The 20,164-nt window shown below is 38.6% G+C and overlaps 1 protein-coding gene across 1 annotated transcript in view; it reads right to left on the reverse strand.

The window, feature by feature from the left end:
- RORB (RAR related orphan receptor B) overlaps window positions 1-19,779 on the reverse strand; it is a 208,152-nt gene extending 188,373 nt beyond the window's left edge. Inside the window, exon 1 of the mRNA XM_073346242.1 lies at window positions 19,746-19,779. Coding sequence (XP_073202343.1) covers window positions 19,746-19,752 — 7 coding nt within the window. The 5' untranslated portion in view covers window positions 19,753-19,779. The remainder of the gene's footprint in view (window positions 1-19,745) is intronic.
- Between the last annotated feature and the right edge of the window lie 385 nt (window positions 19,780-20,164).

Here is a 20,164-nt window from a genome sequence, read left to right on the forward strand (position 1 = left end):
TATAAATACAAAATATCATTTTTATCCTAAAGCTTCTTGTTTCGCCTTTAGATCCCTTCTTTAATTTATTATTGAAATGCAGTTCCCTATATTTTTTCTCTAAATTACTGTTAAGCTTTCTTCTAAAAAGCTTACATTTTTCCCTTAGCCCAGATTTTATTTTGCTGATTCCTAGCCTCACCATTTTAGATCAGAAACAGGACTTTGCGAAAACATCATTAATATTTTTATGTAGGGATAAAATCTATTCGTAAAGCACTGGAAAAATATGGCCCTGTAGCTAATGCTGTATTTTGCTAGTAAAGAAGAAAAAGATAAGTAGTTCAATTAATTGCATAATTATTTTTATGATTTATCAATGTAAGACCTATTATGAAAACCTTATAGGACCAAATGTGAATGTGGTTCTGGTTTCTGGTTCATTGTTCTACCTCTGGAGTTGATCATCTGAAGTAACTGATTATGTGATTGGACCCTTAATTGCACTCTGTTACAGAGCCAAATTACATAATTCTATCAGTTTATATAAATCTAGTTGCCTAGAAACAACAAACAACAACAACAACAACAATTTCAGCTAAGCAATATGATATAAACTGGAGAGTACTGCTGTGGGCATGGTTCTCTGGATGCAGGATATTTATTAGTGACTTACTATGTGCTCTTTAGAGGAGGGGAAAGAGAAAGGAATCCAATCAGTGTTAGGTGATGAATAAAGAATAAATATCCAGTGGTATCACTAAAAAAAAAGCATGTTGTCTGAATTCAGCTTCCCATCTGTTCTTGACAAACATATTTTTATTTACAAAATATTAGTTGAAGGAAAAAGAAAATTAAAAAACTATACAGTGATACAACTGGGCCAGCCAAAAGCCACCAACAAAACCTAAAATAAAAGAAACGTATACGCAATTCATCTGGCCTCTTACCAACCAAAAGAACATTTTCATACCTGTCTGCCCAGAGCACATTAAAGATTTCATGTGTTATTACTGATATGAAAATGACACATTTCTCAACAGCTAATTAATTTCATAGCGATTAAATTGACTGTTTTCCCCTAAAAGTTTGCCCCACATACACAATAGCTTCATGTTGTGTTTTTAGATTAGTGCTGCTCAGGATCATACGGGAGCATGTATAATGGGGAAAGCGGGAGACTGGTAATCAGGATGAAGAGAACAAACCCAGTTGGATATGATTCATGTGGGTTACATGAAATATGCCTGCAGGGTCCACCTGCAGGGATTAGCAATGGATAAACCTCTGCTTGTTCACTTGGAAGTTTGAATTCTACAGGAACTGGTTATTCATAGTGTGTGATCAGTCACCTAGTTTGCATGGTATTTTTTCAGCTCCTTGATCGGATGACAAATTTTTGAATATATGAAGAGAAAAATTAAATACAGAAAAAAAAGCAAGCTATCAAGAGGGCTACACAAACTCTTTTGGTGCAAATTTCTTCATGAATATTTGCAAGACTTTTGTTAGACTCTAACACACTTGTGAAAAAACAAACAGAATTGCTTGTATGATTGATCACTTGTCATGCTCACAAATATTTTTCAAGTGAATTTTATTCAAATAATGTTTGAGAATATTTGCTGCAGTGTTCACAGAGCTGGGCCCAGTACATATTTTTAACAATAAGCCTCAGAATTAAAAAAAGCTTCCAAAGGCAACAACATTAAACATACTTTTTAAACAGGTTACTGTGTTTATGATATTAAAACAACAAAATGAAGACCACACAACAACAAACTTTCTGACCACCCTTGATTTTGGAAGAAGAAGAAGAGTGAAGCTCAATGTGCAGCACTGAAGCTCTGCCCTCTTCTAGCAGAAAGTCCAAGTCAGCATTTTCTAAGAGAATTTCTTTGAAAGGATTTATAGAAGCAACCTACAAAATATCAATATTCCCTGTGCAAACTCATATCTTTGTTCTGTTCTCCCTTGCTCACTCTGTCTCTTTTTGAATTTCCTATAAAAGCTAAATTAGATCTCAGGGGCACTGCACCACTAAACAAGGATCTCTTCTAGTCCATTGCGATGGAAGTAAACGTACTCAGGAGGGAGATGTTCTTGAAGGAGAGGCTAAAGTGTCTCCCTCTCCCAATTCTCTCATCTTTCACACAGAAATCTTTACTCTCTCCACACAAAATCTCTCTCCCTCTCTCTCTCTCTCTCTCACACACACACACACAAATTTACAGAACTCAAGTTTACTGAACTGGAAAAAATGCCCTTTTGGCATAACTTTCCAAGCAGATCCAACGTTCACATGATTCCTTTTGAAATTTCTCAGTTAGTATATACATTTGGAATACCAAGACTAACCTTTTTTAATATCAAGCCTGCTATGCTAACAGGATGTATCCGCAGCACAGCCTGCAGCTCAATAAAAAGTCAATTTAGCTGTCCCTGTGGCTTCCAGTCTACTCTAGATAATAAAGAAGTTCCAAATTTTACTCAACTTTAACTCCATCACAACAGGACTTGACTATAAAATATATATTGCATTGTGAGAGATTGACGTTCACCATTTCCATTGAAAAGAAAACTGACTCCCGGCCTAGTTATAAAATGTTGCCGTCTCATTTTTTAATTATTCTAAAAGATAAAAAGCAACATGCCATCTTCATCCAACACAGATGTATTTCATTCTCCCAGCATTTCAGACACTATTTTGACTAACCACAGGGTGTACAGTATTTGAATCTGAAATTGAGAATTACAGGTTTACAGAGGGACTAATGATTATTTAACCCTTATATCAGATATTGAGAAGATCCTATTCCCTATATAAAAAGTCAAAGCACATATTAAAAACAATTCTTATTTCCATTACTACATGGCCTTTTTAGGGAAAAAAATAGAACCATGTTTCAGGGCAGCCCATTTAAACGCAGGCTCCTGCAAATACAGGTATATAAAAGGCAGGATCTGTCTCACCGTTGGAAGTTCTTAATAAATCTAAGCTAGATTTATGGATACGTATATGCATTTCTAGGTGGAAAGGTATTAGTAACTGAAAATATTGTTAGATTCCCCCATCCTAATATAAAAATCCATAGTAGTATAACAAAAAATGTTGTATGTGTATTAGATTATGAGATTTATTATAATACAGAAGATTTTTTTTTGAACACCAAAAAAGATATAAGGGAAACTTCTAAATAAACTCTGTTCTGCTCAGCTATTCATTGTCCTATCCATTTTATTCATCTGCCTGGCATGATTCTTTCAATTTTCCATCATATTCAAATTTTATGTTAAAAAAATCTTGAGGTTTTTTTAAAACATGGTTGATCAAATAAATTTGATATACCAGCATGAAAGACAACATCTGCATGGATTTTATTTCTGTATTTGCCTTGTACCACTTATTTATTACTTACAGTTTACATTACTTCTTAAAATATATGCTGCTCAATTAGCAAGCACCCTCTCAAAACTAGATGGGTCAGGGAATTCATAATGAATATAGAGACTAAACTGCAGGTTGAACTTCAGGTCAGTAGTGACTTAATGTTATAAAAATGTGATGGCTATTTGGTGGCCTGTGTGAAATAAGTTGGTGGTCTCAATCCAGTTTTCAATGGACTTTGTTTAAAAAAAATGAACACACACTTCTGTTAGCACTAATTGGCACCCCCGTTGGCAGTCTCAGCTGTAAGGCCAAGGATTTAATGGACATGAAAAAGGGGTCTCTCCAGGTCAAGGTTGAATAACAGTAGTGGAACGGCCTGGGAGAAGCTTGCTCTGACACTGCCTGTACAGTTTCCTGTATCTGTTTCTGTAGCTAAATAAGGGCCCGATCCTTTCAACACTTGGGCGTATGGGTAACTTTATCCATGTAACTACTCAAATACATAAGGCATCATCAGGGTCCCAAGACATTTCAGTCTCCAGGAGTGAGATCAGTGTGGGACCTTTCAGTACTAAATTAGTATTGATCATTCTGAAGGTACATGATCACCGTCCCTGCTTTACAACAATTCTTTGTTTATAGTGCTTATTTGACTTCTAAAACAGGGCAAGTTCCCATAGCCAAGGGCTGGGTCCACCTTATACACTAGCATTTCACAAAATATTTCTTATTGTTTTTTCCTTAGTGCATAAATGTGGTCAATGTGTTCACCTTAGAAAGCTATTACTCTTACACTATATCGTGTGGAAACCAAGACAAGTATATTATTAAAGAGAAAGAAGAGAAGAATTCAATCAAAGAAAAAAAATCACATACCTTATTACAATATGCATATTTTTCTTTATAGTTTTCATCTAAATCTCTTGCTGGTAAATGGTGCCAGATTGACAACCTTGGAAAATAAAGTATTTTTTTATAGCCAGGGGTATGGATAGCCTGGCAAGTAAAAGCTCCTTCTTTGTGCTGCCCTGCCAATGAGCCTCATGACTGACTTGTAAGGACCACATCAAAGGCTGAAAGGACAATTCATTCTCAGTGTCCATTCAGTATTTGGTCTCCCTTTTGAGAATGCCACCAAGAGTGACAATTATGGTGGTGCTTTCTCTGATGGGAATACCTCGCAAAAAACAGAACTGGAGCAACTCTATTCACTCTGGGCCTCTAAGCAGCCATGAGACAATAACAACTATCAGTCACTACCAACCTCGGCTGGATTTGAATCTGCAACCTAAAAGGTACACAGCCTCTTACTTTTCGGTAAACTGTTAAAAAAAAAAAAGTTCCTGAAATTACTATTTAGTTCTAAGATGAAAACCTACAAAAATAAACACAAGATGTGCAAATGGACTGGAAAATTGCATTCTAGATAATTCAATTGTTTCAACAAAATCTATAAAATAGTAAATATACAGCATGTTGGGACCAAATTGTGTACTTGGATGGGAATCTACATTTCCTCCAAGGTTTTGGAGCCACACAAATGTAGAGGAGATGCACTGGGGGTCAGGATTTGACTCATTGTTCTTAACATTGTCATTAATTTCTTTATTGTGTGAATGAACCACCCTTCAAACAGTGGGTCCAAAATAATAAAATAATCTGGTAAAATAAACAGGACTAATTAAAATAGAGACAATGGGTAACTCTATGATGCAAGAACAAGTACTGCATTTTATAACCAGTGTCTACAACTTTTCTAAACAAATTGTTCTACTTTTCTCTTTTTATATGATAAATTAAAGCTAAAACAATTTTTGTTTCAATATAGTGTTTTAAGTGACTGGTTTTGGCCATATTTTGGAATTGGGAGAATATGACTGATGTATAAAATTTACAATTAATAGCCAGGCCAAACATTCAGAGGAAATGTATATAAACTATGGTGTGACATGAGAATGTATGTCACAGTAAATATAAATATGATGTGCCAATTTCACAGCAGTCTGAAAGAGCAGACCACAACGTAAATGTACTGGAATGAATAAGAATGTACTGGATGGCTAATGTTAGTGTTTGGCTGAATATTAAATACCTGGAGATTTTAACCCACCAAATCCAAGCACAACAGCAAATACTGGATAGTAATACAATTAGCAGATTAATGTTGTGTGTTCGTTCTTTTTCCATTTATTTCATTCTTTTCCTTTTGCCTTTCTGACAGAGTGCCAGAACTCCCACAGACATCAATGGGAAGTGAGGGAGCTCAGTGTGTTGTAATACTGAGCAATTTTTATTTCTGTCCTTTCTCTCTACAGTTCCACTCTCTCTCTTTATGTTTTCCTTTGGCCTCCACTTCTTTTCTCTCTTGATAGCACATTTTCCTATTTTTTCCAATATTCTCCTCTGGGTTGCCAAGTTTTCCCTTTTCTCTATTCTCCTCCCTTTTCTTCCCCTTACATCTCTTCAGATGCTCCAGCCCTCACACTCATATATTTTTCTTTCACTTTCTCCCTTCAGTTTCCTGGTTTTCCCTGCATTCAGCAGTCTAGAATTAAATGTTGCAAAATACCTTATTCTGATATGTGCCCTGCAAGATACTTCGAAACATGCAATCATAGGCCTTTTTGGGTTGTAGCTACTATTTGGCTTAGAGCAGATATTGAAAAATGTTCATTTCAAAGTCAAAGATTGGAGTTTTGGCCCAGACACAGCTGAATACCTACTTAACAATAAATTCAATTGAAGCCAGAGTCTGCCTAAGTACACAGAGTGCGGGGAGGGTGTAAGGTTCCTTCTTCCCCTTGCATAGCTGACCAAACAGAAATACCAGCCCCTGAACTCCGAAGAGCACAATCCTGCTCCCTCCATACATTCCTGGGAAACATGTTGCTGCAAAGGGAACAGGGAAGGCAGAGGGGAAGCAGGACAACTACAACCTATAAAATGGTACAGAAGCAGGGTTGAAGCCTGCACACATCAAAGCTCCAAGAGATGTACTCTGCCTCCCCAAAGCAGAATGCATTTTGTGTTCCCCCAGGGCAACATGGCTCCACACTATCCTTTATGTGAGATGTGTGTAAATAGCACAGCCTAGCCCTTAGTAATTTCTTTCTTTACATGATGTCCTTGTCTAGCCTTGTTATCTTTCAATAATAGTCAGAGGGTTATGTTACACCCTTATTATGTTCTTGGAGCAAACTCCAACTGATGAGGCATGTCATGCCATCAGTTTTTAAGAACCCCCTGTCAAAGTCAGTAGAGAGTTTGACTTAAAAAAAAAAAAAATCAAGAATACATTATGGCCCAGTGTGAGCAAAAGTTCTGCATGCACACAGATTTTATTCACCAAATGTAATATACTAGATGTTCAGTTGGGATATTGACATTTATATAGAGAAGCATATCAAAAACAATTATTCTAGAAACCTTTCATGTGAGGAGAGGCCTGCAAAATGTCCTTCAAAATGAGCAAGATACTTTTTACTTGAAAAATAAGACTTTTGGGGTGGAATTTTGAAGAGCACTCACCGTTTGCCATTGAAGTCAGGAGCAAAACTGGAAGCCAAGTAAGGCAAAACATTGGGTGCTCTTTAAAACACCACCCTTACTATCTTGACAGCAGCCTTACAATTGTAAACACCTTTTTTAGTTTAAGCTACTCTCAGTAAGTGACAGTAAGGAAATGATTTCATAGGTAAATCCAGATGATCCAGAAATATTTAACACTTTATTTGAATATTTGTTAATTATATAGGACCTGATTCTGCAATTCTTATACAATGGAACTATTCATGATTGTAAATTGCTACACATTGGTAAGGGTGATACAATTATACCCAAACCTATTGACATCACTGTTTTATCCTTTTCTTCACTAATAAGGTCCCCTCTTTATTCTTTCTGGAGGGATGAATTCAGCTTGAACTAGACAAAACCTTATTATAATCAAGAAACATTTGATACTGATTCTTTTTCTTTTTAGTAACACTTAGCACACTTAGTTTTTTCAGCATATGAAGACTTATGTTCTCATTTGGGTGTGGACCGTTTCAGGTAATTGCATTGAATAAACCGCGATGGTTATAAAAGATTTTAGAGTCAGAAGGTTAAGTGCAAAATCTCCTGCTTTTGCAATTTTCACTAAGCTACTCTGTGCCATTGATTTTCAAGTAGAGCTCTGTTGTATTAATTTAGATGGAATATATAGGCCAATAGCGTCAACATAACTTAGTCACTAATTAACATTAAACAGCATTAAATAAGGTTTGGGGTTTGTTATACAGAGACTTCAGCCAATTTCATATTAAGACAAATACTATATTAAAAATTTTTAACTTTTTATTAAAGATAAAGAAAGGAAAAACAGTTAAAGCATTTGAAATGTAAAGTATTAAATACGGTTTTCATTTTAATAACATTACTTGTTCTCTTTCCTGTTAGCAGGAGAGAGTTTTTAGACGGGAAAAACAAACCAACCATGTTTGACGGGTTTTAGATTGTATTAAAGATGGTAATAACTGTCTTTTGGGAGTTAGTGACATGGGCTAGTGTCATTGCTATTATTGTTAAAATCCAATCCCATTTCACTTCAGGTGGTGATTTGGATTTAGCAGGAGCTGGTAGATGTGGTGATACTATCTGGATTCCTCCCTTAGCCTGGTCTGGAAAGAATATCTCTCAGGATCAGGATGATAAAGGCCCAGGAGAGGTTAAAGGTGGCAGCCATGATAGGTGAAGCTTGCTTCAGCAGCTAATTTCTTTCTAAGGCCCCACAAAGGGATTGGTGGGCAGAACAGCCCATCTCTTAATTCAGTGTTTCCCAAACTTGTTCTGCCGCTTGTGCAGGGAAAGCCCCTGGCGAGCCATGCCGGTTTGTTTACCTGCCGCGTCCGCACATTCAGCCGATCGCAGCTCCCAGTGGCTGCGGTTCGCTGCTCCAAGCCAATGGGAGCTGCTGGAAGCGGTGGCCAGTACGTCCCTCGGCCCGCGCCACTTCCAGCAGCTCCCATTGGCCTGGAGCAGTGAACTGCAGCCACTGGGAGCCGCAATTGGCCGAACCTGCGGATGCGACAGGTAAACAAACTGGCCCGGCCTGCCAGTGGCTTTCCCTGCACAAGTGGCAGAGCAAGTTTGAGAAACACTGTCCTAATTCTTTTGTTTACCAGTTAGGCTTAGTTTCTGACACACTAATTTTGGTTAACCCTTTTTTTAAAAAAAACAAACAAACAGTTTTCTTGTTAATTAACCATAACTCTAACATTGTTCTGGAGTTATACTAGTAGGCTTTTTTGTTTAGACTAATTTAGTCCTTTCTGTACTTTTTAAAATTAACATTAGCTATCTTAGGTTATTGTAACATTTTATAAATGTTTACATACTTTTTACAGATGATCTTATAATTTGAGTAAATTTGTAAGCCCAATTATTACAAAAGCCCTCCACTGATCTCAATTGATATTTCTTCTTAAAAACTGGTGGTGCAATATAGTTTATTATTTTGACCCATCTGATTGGGATTTTTTGTTTGTTTGTTTTGTTATTTTGGCTTTCTATATTTTGAACGGAGCACTTAATGTTTGAAAGTGTACATTTTTGTTGGCAAAGTGGAATTAATCGTAATGGAAGAAGTCTGATTTGCAGTTAGTTGATGGCAATCATTGATGGTAGTTAAATATTTTTTCAAGCATACCCAGACAGGATAATGATCGCTACCTTATATATTCCTAAGCATGTTAAAATAAGTTATCAATACGACTTGCTCCAAAGACAGGTTCCCTTCTCAAAAATATGACCCCAGAAAAACACTGTGCCCCCTTCCCTAATGTTTTTCTCTAGTGTCATCGCTTCTCTGTGCTACCAGACTACCACATTTGCTCATTCTTGATTCCCCTGTATTTGGGTAAAGATATGCAAATCTGGCTTTTTTTCCCAAACTCATAATTAAAATTTGCAGCAGTATAAATTAATACCAAGCATATTCTAGTACATAATTATATTGTAAAAAAAATTTACATGTTGTTGTCAGGATGGTTTTTCATAGTAGTTCTGAGTAACTAGAAACAAGTACCACTGTTTTATTTCTCTCCCAGACAGCTATCAACGAAAGGCAACCCCACAAGTATCCTTTTAACTATGTCTAGATTATATAGTTAAGACCTGATTTGTAATGTTTTATTTTCCAAACATCTTGTAGCAAACAAAATCAGCACTAACAAGTGGTCATGAAAACAAACACTGGAAGTGCTGCATGAAGTTTTCTAAAGAATAGTTATACTTCTCTAACAGTGTCTTAAATTAAAAAGATCCAGCTAGAAGTTTTTTCCACTTAATAAAACCAGGCACATTTTCATAAAATGGAAGACCAAGAGACAAATGTCTCTTTATTATAACTTCTTAGCTAGAATCCTTCTTGTTATCCTTAAAACAACATGTTGACTTAGTTACTGTTGTTCATATACAGTATATGCAGTCATCCCTTTCCTAAGTGAGTCTGTTAAAAAGTGGGTTGTAAATTCTATCCATGTTCATCCTCTGATGCTGTTTTCACTATTCTAGTTAAAGGCCTAGTCTTAATCCCTTTGAATAAGCAGGATTTTGTCACTTATTGCAATGGAAGCAGAATTGGGCCCCCTGTCCTTGCATCTTCCACTTTTCTCAAAATAAGTACCTTTGAACACCAGAATCCATATTATCTGAAAACACTCATTATCCAAGCTCAAGTTCTATTCTGCAACATGTATAACTTACATAAAACAAGTCTTCCTCTTTCATTCCACTGACAATCCAAGTCATAAATGTATCCTAATCATTTAATTCTTCAAAGGTTCTGTTCGGAACTTTATCTCCTATTGTGTTATGAATGCTTTGGGTATTTAAGTATTACTTATCTGTAAGCAGCCTTTTTTTTTTTAATTTTTTTACTTTTATCACTTGAGATTTATTTTAGTGGAACTATAATTTCATTTGAGACCAAGATCAACCTATTCAAAAATATATGCCACCCTCTCGACAGCTCATTATTTTGACAGTACACTGAACTGTAATTTAACAACTTCTTTTAATCTATTTTTTTCTTCTGCTGCACCCCCCCAAACACCTTCACTCAACAAAATTCAGAAAACATCTTAAGATGTACTCATAAGAGTAAGGAAACTTTTAGAATACAAAGATGCCTTAAAGCGGGGACGAATGAAATGCAAGGAGAATGCATGACTTGTTTGCCAATGCTAGTCTAAAGAATATAGAGCAATTTTGGTTCCTGTGAACTGACATTTCAGATAACACAATCTCAAAGAGAACAGTTTCTAGACAAGCAAGTTTAGGAAGCCTTCTAGTTGGTCATGGATAACCACAAGGAAGCTCATACCTGTGGTGAGATCTCTTGAAACACACACGCAGCCTGGCAGAGACACTTTTAACATTCGCCCAGCGTATGTTTAAAACATTCATTTTGCAATACACATTAACCAGTGACAAAACTATAGTGCTTTTTGGCCACACTTACACTCCTGTAACTACCTATAATAGCTTCCAGCTTTAATATTATGTTCAAGGAAGTGTTGGTACTAAGAGAGGTTAATTTGGCCAAGCTGAATATGTACCCAGTCTGTAATGTGGCGAGCAGTTAGTGCACTTAGAGGAAATAATAATAAAAAAAGATTTAAATACACTCAGGTTTTTGTTTCTGAGCACCCTGGAGGCCAGAGTGCACTGCTTTAGAATGGCATACTTGAAATTTTAACAGTAGCTCCTCTGAAAAAATGTGGAGCTTTTGACAGCTTCTCTTGTTCTGGAAAGCTACCAACTTCATTTCATTTTTAAAGAGTACGGAACAGATTGAGGCTCCAAGGAGATTCCGCTTAAACCCTCAGTGCAACAAGCTTTGTTATCACAACATGCTTCTTATAACTTTGATTCCCTCTAAATCTTTATAGTCTTTCACATTTCTTACAATCCCAGACCACTGGGTTTCACGTGGGTATACGGTATACCGTGTCAAATGCAGCTTTCTTGCTCAGGTGAGCAGTCCCTTGAATCCAACAGGGCTACTCACAAAAGCAAAGTCCAAGATAACAAGATTTGGCCCAGACTGTATAAAACGGTCATCTCTGAATCAAAATGAGTTCATCTAACAAATAACCACAATTGCTTGATGTTCACTCTTTATTGAGTACATTGTTTGAAACGTCTGTGATACAGTCAGAGATAACTAATGTTTTTTTTTCTAAAGTTATTTAAATTTTGGATGGTACATGAAATTCACTGATGTCCTTCCTTAAAAGTTGTTAGATACATTATAATTGCCAATTCATCAAAATAATTCATCATTAACACCATAGTAAACACATTTATGTCAAACTGAATTAGCCTATATACTTGTATTGGAAGCAGAGAAACAGCTGTCATTCTGTTTGCATAAATTTCAGCAATATGTTTCTGGCAAAGTAAAGCACAGTATGTGTGTTTCTGCTCTATTAAAAAAGTGGGCCTCAATGAAAAAGAAGGAAAAACACACAGGGCCAAACTCTGCTCTCCTTACTCCCAGATATTATTTAAATAGAACTACTTAACGTAGGTAAAATCTAAGTGAGTGAGGTTCTGCAGGATTAGGAACTGAGTGTCATATTTGATACTTAATCCTATTTGGAAAACTTCTGTTGAAATTAGTGGGTATTTTCAATATGCTTATGAGAATATTAGAAATAAAACAGTAAATGATTGTCTCCAAAATACTATAGGCCTGATTCTGCCACTGTTACTCACACTGTGTGGTATCTGACTAAGTAGCTCCATTAACTTGGCCAGGGCTGAAAACAGAGTAGGCAGAGGTAATAAAACTGGGACGGTATATTAAAACATACAGAATAATAGTGACTTTTATAGTTCATATATAAAAAACATTAAGGAAATCCCCAACTGGACTAAATTCTTAAAGCTATTAAAACTAGTCTTTGGAGGAACTGATTTTAAGTATAAATTCATCCAGTCAAAACACAAATGTAATTTAAAACATATAACGTTGATTAAATAGATTTATTATTATGTCCTACAGTAATTAATGTTTAGGACAGCACCTTAAAATAGTAAAACATTGTACAAATATTGCTAATTATTATTCTCTCTATTATTCTATTGTTATGTTTCATTTAACATTTTTACAATGTTTCCTTTGAGTCACTTTTTACATTTCCTTTAGAGTTCATGTTAGTTATTTATACAACTATTATATTTAGCATGATTTACCATAAATGCCGTTATAACACCTGTGGTTTCACTCATTAAGAGCTGAATGGATAGGGTCATAGGTTGAAAGGGCAGCATATGGGCTACGAAAGGGCTAGTTAACATAACCTATTATATTGGTGCACTGGTAAAGCTCATTTCTATTCATCTGATGATTAGTTCAATCAATATTTATTCCTGTGTACTTCCTTTGTCTTTAGCTACAAAGCAGACATCCTTCAATTTCATAGCACAAATCTTGTCTTCTGTGAATTCATTGTTTCACTTGAAACAGGAAAAAAAGAAATGATTTATTGGGCAGACTGGGATTCTCTCTTTTGATTTTGTTTTCCAGCATTAGATAACTAGCACACATATTATGGCAAATTGTAGTTACTGTGACTGTATATTATCAAAGATATATTTCATCTATACTTTCCTAATAGGCACATGTCAATGTCATATAGTGTTTGATTCCTATGCCAACCCCAAGACTTTCTGCTTAGGATGGGAATGTGTTTTATAATAAAAAGAAAAGGAGTACTTGTGGCACCTTAGAGACTAACCAATTTATTTGAGCATGAGCTTTCGTGAGCTACAGCTCACTTCATCTGATGAAGTGAGCTGTAGCTCACGAAAGCTCATGCTCAAATAAATTGGTTAGTCTCTAAGGTGCCACAAGTACTCCTTTTCTTTTTGCGAATACAGACTAACACGGCTGTTCCTCTGAAACCTGTTTTATAATAGGAATTCTGAGTTGTAACTCCTGTGAAGAGATTGTTTTCCCTCTTACATATTTTCCTCCCCCATCCTAAGATTAGTGATATATTTTACTATCAAATATAAAGCTTCAAAACTCTGCATTCAGTGGTGCTTCTTGTGTAAGGACAACTAGTATGAGCAAAAGTTGCAGGATCAGGACCTATATTTCCAAAACAGGAAATTTAGTTGTCATATTATGATGATGATGATGATGACTTTTCAATGTATTTATTTTTGGTAGCACTCACATTGTGCTTGGCACTTTTCAAAACAGAGAAGAATGAATTTCCACTGTCCTATATACTCTATATTTTCACAGTCCTATGTAGTCCATGCTTTTTAAATATACATTTTAAATTAAGTATGAGATTGCTGATCACTGGAAAAATATTCACCAAAAAGAGTTTGTTCATAAAACAAAGTTAGGAAATACAAATCTTTACCAATCTGGATGTACAAATGTTTCAGAAATTAATTATGACAGAAATCTGATTCTATATTAAATTTTAAATACAGCACTTCCATATGTACAATCTAATATAAACACTATTGTTATTGCAAAGAAACATACATATGTGACATCATGTGGAATTAGTAAATGGTTTAAAAATCAAAATAATCTCTCAATTTTCAGACTTGATTTCTGCTTATGATAATTTAACGAGAGGGATGTCATTTACCTATCAACATTAACATTCGCATTTTTATGAAAAAAGAAGAGTAATATTTTACCATTTAGTATGGTCTCATCATATCTAAGTGTTTATTGAAAATTATCAAAACTTATCAGTAAAGCCAAATTGCGTTCCGCTAAGGCCTAATCTTGCAAGCTCTTACTGGTGTAAATGGTTCTTCCTCATGCAAGTAGCCCTACTGAAGGCAATGAGTGTTACTCATATGAGTCAGAACTACTTATCTAAGTAAGAGTTGAAGAATTAAACACATTGTGACCAGCTCAAATATAGATTTCAGTTCTGTTGGGGTCTGGTCCTACTCATTAAAATCAATATTAGTTTGTGCTACCATTGAACTTGCATAGGTAATACACTATTACATTTATGTAGATATTCATGTCAATTAATTAGGACTGCATTTTGTCATTCTTTCCAAAATTAATTTTTATCATATTGCAGAGATGCATGATTTGGGGGTAATTAAAGAAAATTATTTTCTTTACCTTAATACAATTATAAAATTACCTGCATCCATCTATTAAATTTAAGGAAATTACATGCTTCTCAGTTGTCCAGACACTTTTTACATGCTAATTAATAAACTCCCTCAATAACACTGTAGATTGGATTTGTTTAATTCACACCTTCCTAATTGCTCATGAATATTTCAGTGAAACTGTGAAAATAGAATAACTGTATAAAGTAATGTATTATTTCACAGCCCAGTCCTGAAACTAATAAAAAAAAGGTTTCAGAGTAACAGCCGTGTTAGTCTGTATTCGCAAAAAGAAAAGGAGTACTTGTGGCACCTTAGATTTATTTATTTGAGCATGAGCTTTCGTGAGCTACAGCTCACTAAAAGTAAATCATAGAACAAAACCTGGAAAAGTACCTAAACTCTAGAGTTTTGAGGGTTTTTTCCTTTGAAATATACTAGATTTAACTGTTTGCTGAGATACCAATGGAGAATTTAAATATTACTTATCAACAAATGTTGTGCTTTGCAACACTGTTTACATGTAATTTTAACAAAATGACTAACTGATCATAATCTTGGTGTTTGTAAATACTTGAGATAAAATTAGTTGTGACTTGACATGGCTTTTAGCCAGTTGTTAATTCTCTATACTGAGACTCAGTTGCATTATATGAAAAACAAACAAACAAAAAACAACCCACCCCATTAAAATGTGTTAAAATGCACTAATGTTCATAATTTGCTTAATGATATTATAAATCAAATTTAAAATATCCAGGAAACAAAACAAGTGTTTTTTCTGGTTTGTTTTTTAATCCAAACACCACCTTGCTTTTACAATAGTGCACATAAAAAGCCTCTTTTACTAAGAAAAATATGAGTGTTCTTATCTCAGATCTAAAAATCAACCTTCTTCAGTTCAAAGGTCTCATATGAGTCTTACGCCTATATATTGTACATCCTTATAAAGGTAACATCACCATTATACTTCTAGCAGTTTTTAGCCTTTTCCCCTTATAAATTCCAAAATTACATATTCTATATTGACTGAGATTTCTAGTAAAAAAGAAAGAGATGGACTAAAGATGACAACTACAGTGACTAAAGCACGATGATGTTTACATTCCAGCTACTGTCCCATAATATTGTTCAGCAATAAATCAGCGTTGAGTATTCTTAAAAGGACTTAAACTAAAATTATAAGCACTCGAGGAAATAATTGTCTGTATCAGATCACCAATGTCTGTAAGGTAGTTAATAACTGCTTAAGTGTGACTTTAACACAGATGTACTTTTATGGATATGGGCTGACTCCCAGACTATAATTCTGTAAAGACATATGGAGGTGCTGTTCCAAGTTTGGGGCATTCGATGGAAATTTTTAGTCTGGGAAATTTTAGACAAGCATGCATGCATCGCAGACTTAATACTCTAAACGGAATGGCGTGGGACTGCAAATCGCCAGGGAAAGTTTGAAGATCTCATGTTAAAGACGGTGCTCTCTCTTCTAATAGTGAACCAAAATAAATTATTCTTAAATAAAAGAATATGTAGTTTACAAGAAGCCGCAAACGCATGTTTTACAGTCCTGCAATATTATTTCAATTTGCTAAAGTCAATAATCTATTCATTAAATAAACGTGTATTAACAAAACTGAACATGGAATGGGACTGATATTAACCCACTGAGTTAAACGAATACCTTAAAGCCACACAAGATTGCATCTCGTTTCGTCGTTATGTATATTCGATTGAAAACACTCTTTAGGTAACGTTCTTTCGCATAACAATAGATCGCTTGTGGGGGCGGGTTTGGTGCTCTACCATCGTATTTTAAAGTCCACGCAGACCCAATTTAAAAGTATTGAATAAAATGTATTTAACACACACATTAGGACTCTATCTTATTCCCCTTAGTGGGAGGAGGGTTGGGTTGGCAGTCCTCCGTCAAACTGACAGAATTTGATGGGGGGAACGTGGCTATCCTGCTGCAGACCAGTGGGAAATGCTGGTACGGGCACTGCAAAGTTTGCTGACATGTCTGCACCACCTCACCATTCCCATGAATCACTCACTCAGTCAGTCTGGATACCTCTGACATTAGGGGTCACCGATCTCCTGGGAAAAGAACAAGGGATAGAGACGGCACGTTCCTTTGTTCTAGGAAATCAAATTGACTTCTTTTAGGCAATGACAGGATTTGGTTTAGAGACAAGGTGGGTGTGATAACGTCTTTTATTGGACTAACTTCTGGTGGTGGAAGCCCACTCTCTGTAGCTGGGAAGCTTGAACCTTCCACCACCAGAAGTTGGTCCAATAAAAGGTATTACCTCGCTCACCTCGTCTCTCTCATATCCTGGGAACAGCACAGCTGCAACACCACTGCAAAGGATTTTGTTTTTACATTATTTACCATACAGCAAGTGGAAGAAACACTGGAGGCAACTCTCCCATTAATGTTACAACCTGTTAAGGACCCTGATGAGCTGCTGTTCAGTTACAACAGAGGAAGCTGCTGTGGGGAGAGATGGGGAGAGGAGATTGTTTTCCCAGACTGTTTACTAATGCAGAGAGTCATTCAAGAGCTTATTCCCAACACACAAACCCCTCCGCTATCTCCTACATCCTTAATCAAAACAAAACGTAAACCCTAAACAAGAAACGAGGCTACATTCAGAACATGAAGTACACAGTAACTAGCAAATGATCTGCTAGGTTGACATAGAAGAAGAACATTTTAAAAGATGAAAGGTAGAAAAGACGTGGCATACCAGAGATTTCACTGACTCGAGGTGGGGTTTTTAAAGTTAAATTTTGTTAAGCTCTTGCCAGCCTATGTGGTCACCTAGCGCCTTGCTCTTCCCGGTGCAAATGCCAGTTCCTTCTCCTCTAAATAAGAGGGATGCCCGATCTAACGGCTCTGCTAACCACCAGGGAAATGAGTTAGTTTCCTAAAATCCAGCATAAGACATTTGGAAGAATTAATGTAAAAGTTTTGTAAGGGAGCGATGGCGTCTCTGTGTTTCCACTCATCACATTTCAGGGCTGGATGAGAGGAACTCAGACACTGGAGAAATGTGCACACAGGGCTGGTTCCTATCAATAGTCAGAAGTGATACACTGTTCTCCTTCCCCCGCCACACACACACACACACACACACACTTTAGGCCGTAACCCTCTTTTGTTGGCCCGGCATCAGAACGGTAGCGGGAACGGGTGGTTCCGGAGGGATGCACCGTCTGATCCCTGCAGCCAGAAGGAGGAAGAGGGGCTGCTGGAGGGCGAGGGGGCACGAGCTGTGACGAAAAGCGACAGGGAGGAGGAGGAGAGCGGAGCTTTCACTAAGTAATCTGCCAGGTACGGGGGTCCTGCCCTGGTCCCTGTGCTTGGCTTCCGGGCCGGGGAGAAGTGGGTCAGTGGAGCACATGACAACCGCAGATGCCGACAGGGAAACACAGCCACCACCACACACACACCCCCCCGGCTTCTCCTGGCCGCCACACCAATCAGCGCGCACAGCACGTCGCCAGGCACACGCCTCCCGTCCCCCCCAACCCCCGGCCCAGAAACGCCGGCTCTGCCCGACCCACCGCCAACCCGCGCAAAAAGAGCAGCTGCTCCCTGGAGTCCCCCTGCCTCCACGGGCAGAGCACGCGGGCGGCGCCCGCGCCCGCACCCCCACCCCCTGCCAGCACCCAGCCCCGCAGCAAACCCGCTGCCAGTCACCTCGTCCCCCAGCCCCCGCCGCTTCCCCTCGCCCCCGGCACGCTGCCCTTCCGAGCAGCAGCAGCAGCAGCAGCAGCAGCAGCTCCCCCCCCCCCCGCCTTGTGGCAGCGCCAGGGACGGGCAGCGGACTCCTGGGATCACGGGAGCTGCGATCACCGACCCCCGCCCTGCCCCGGCGGGGCAGAGCATCTTCTCCCGGCCCGGCGACCACGTGGGGGCAGAGGCCGCCAGAGCGCCTCCCGCCGATCCCAGCGGGATTTCAGGGCCACCCACAGCCCGGCTGGGGTGCGCAGGGGACGCTGCTCCCCGCACCGGGGGCGCCCCGTCTGCCCCCTTCCCCCTCGGGTCTTCACTCCTCTCAGTAACTTGCGGGCTGGGGGATGCTGAGGGGGTGTCTGGGTAGGGTGGGAGGAGGGCTGAGGGCCACTTCATGAAGTGTTATTACTAGCGTCGCTGGCTGTTTGGGAAGGGCTGAGAGACAGGAGGGGAGGCGGGATGGGGGTGGGGGAATCTTTGCTTTGAGACAGGCCAAAGACTCCATTAAAATGCAAGGAGCTCCTCTCCCATGGAAGAATGAGTCAGCTGAAAGTCCAGGGGAAGGAGGGAGACACAGGAAAGGGGGCTGCTGGCTCCTAGCACGGGCGAGCTGAGACCTAGGCAGCCCCAACGGAGAGAGCCCATCTCTGCAACCAAGCAGGTGCTTCCAGACAGCCCAGCCCCTCAACCACCCTCAGGGAACCGGTGACCTGCACCCCTCCCCCCCCCAGGTCAGTCGACCCAAAGTGACGGCAGCTGACACTGAGCAGGGCTGGCGCGGGGGAGTGTAGAGTAATAAAACAAAGCGAGCATGGAAGTTCCCACCAGAAGTTAAGCAGCCACTACCCCCTTCCTCGCAGCCGGTTTGTGCCCCCTACGCGGCACATCAACACGCCAGGAAAGAAAGCGTCCAAATGCTCCCCCTTTCCTAAAATAAACCCAAACCACCTGCGAGAGAACCTACACGAATGCCCAACGCACGCCAAAATAAGACGTGTCTAAACATTTCCGAACAGCTCTCAGGGGACTGTTTCCTCATCTCTTCCTATTAATGGAAGCCGGGACATGCTAAGGAGACTTAACTCTTCTCAATCCTAACTCCCAGCTGAAACCTCCCGTATAATGAAGTGCTCTTGCGTTCCCTCTTTAAATTACACTCCTGCTAATCATCATATAGAAGTACTTGTAACAGATGCCCGAGTGAACTATACCAACATTTCTAAATTGTTTACTTTGGGCTTGTTTTAGTTCCCCCGTACAAACCTAAATAAGTCGCGCCACCTCCATAATAAAGAAAGAAAAATCAATATCACAAACAGTACATTAGACATCACTGAAAAACTTTATACAACATAAGCAGCAAAATTCCCCACACCCACAAAAAAGGAACTGAAGAAAAGCCTTGGCTCTGTGAAATCAACACCCCCCACCAGTAATATACTTCCCACCTCCTTATTCCCCTAATTCTTCCCTTACCTCGCATGGTGTTGGCGATTCCCTGCTCAGTGCAGTCATGAAGCTAACAGCTTGGACCTTGTATCACAAAAATCCCCTCTCAGCAAGAACGAAGGCTGCAGCCGGAGTAGATCTGCTCTGCTGGGAAAATCATTCCTCCAAGGTTGTTATTCTTATGTTTTGAAAGTATTATGTGTATATAGATGTAAAAGGAATGTCTGGCTGGCTGGTCTGAATTGTGCGTGTTTCTTTTTCCGCCCCTCCTCCCCCCTATTTGCTCTGAAATACCACCAGCAGCTCCAAAAGATTTCTTTTGTGGTTACTTGGACTGAGGAGGAGCAGGAGCGATGGTGGTTGTTGGTTTGTTAGTTACAAGGAGGGCGGGGAGAGGAGTTCCTATTTTTTTTAAAAAAAAGGGAACAGGGGAAAAAAAAGAAAGA

The sequence above is a fragment of the Lepidochelys kempii genome, chromosome 5, assembly GCF_965140285.1.
Source record: "Lepidochelys kempii isolate rLepKem1 chromosome 5, rLepKem1.hap1, whole genome shotgun sequence".
NCBI lineage: Eukaryota > Metazoa > Chordata > Testudines > Cheloniidae > Lepidochelys > Lepidochelys kempii.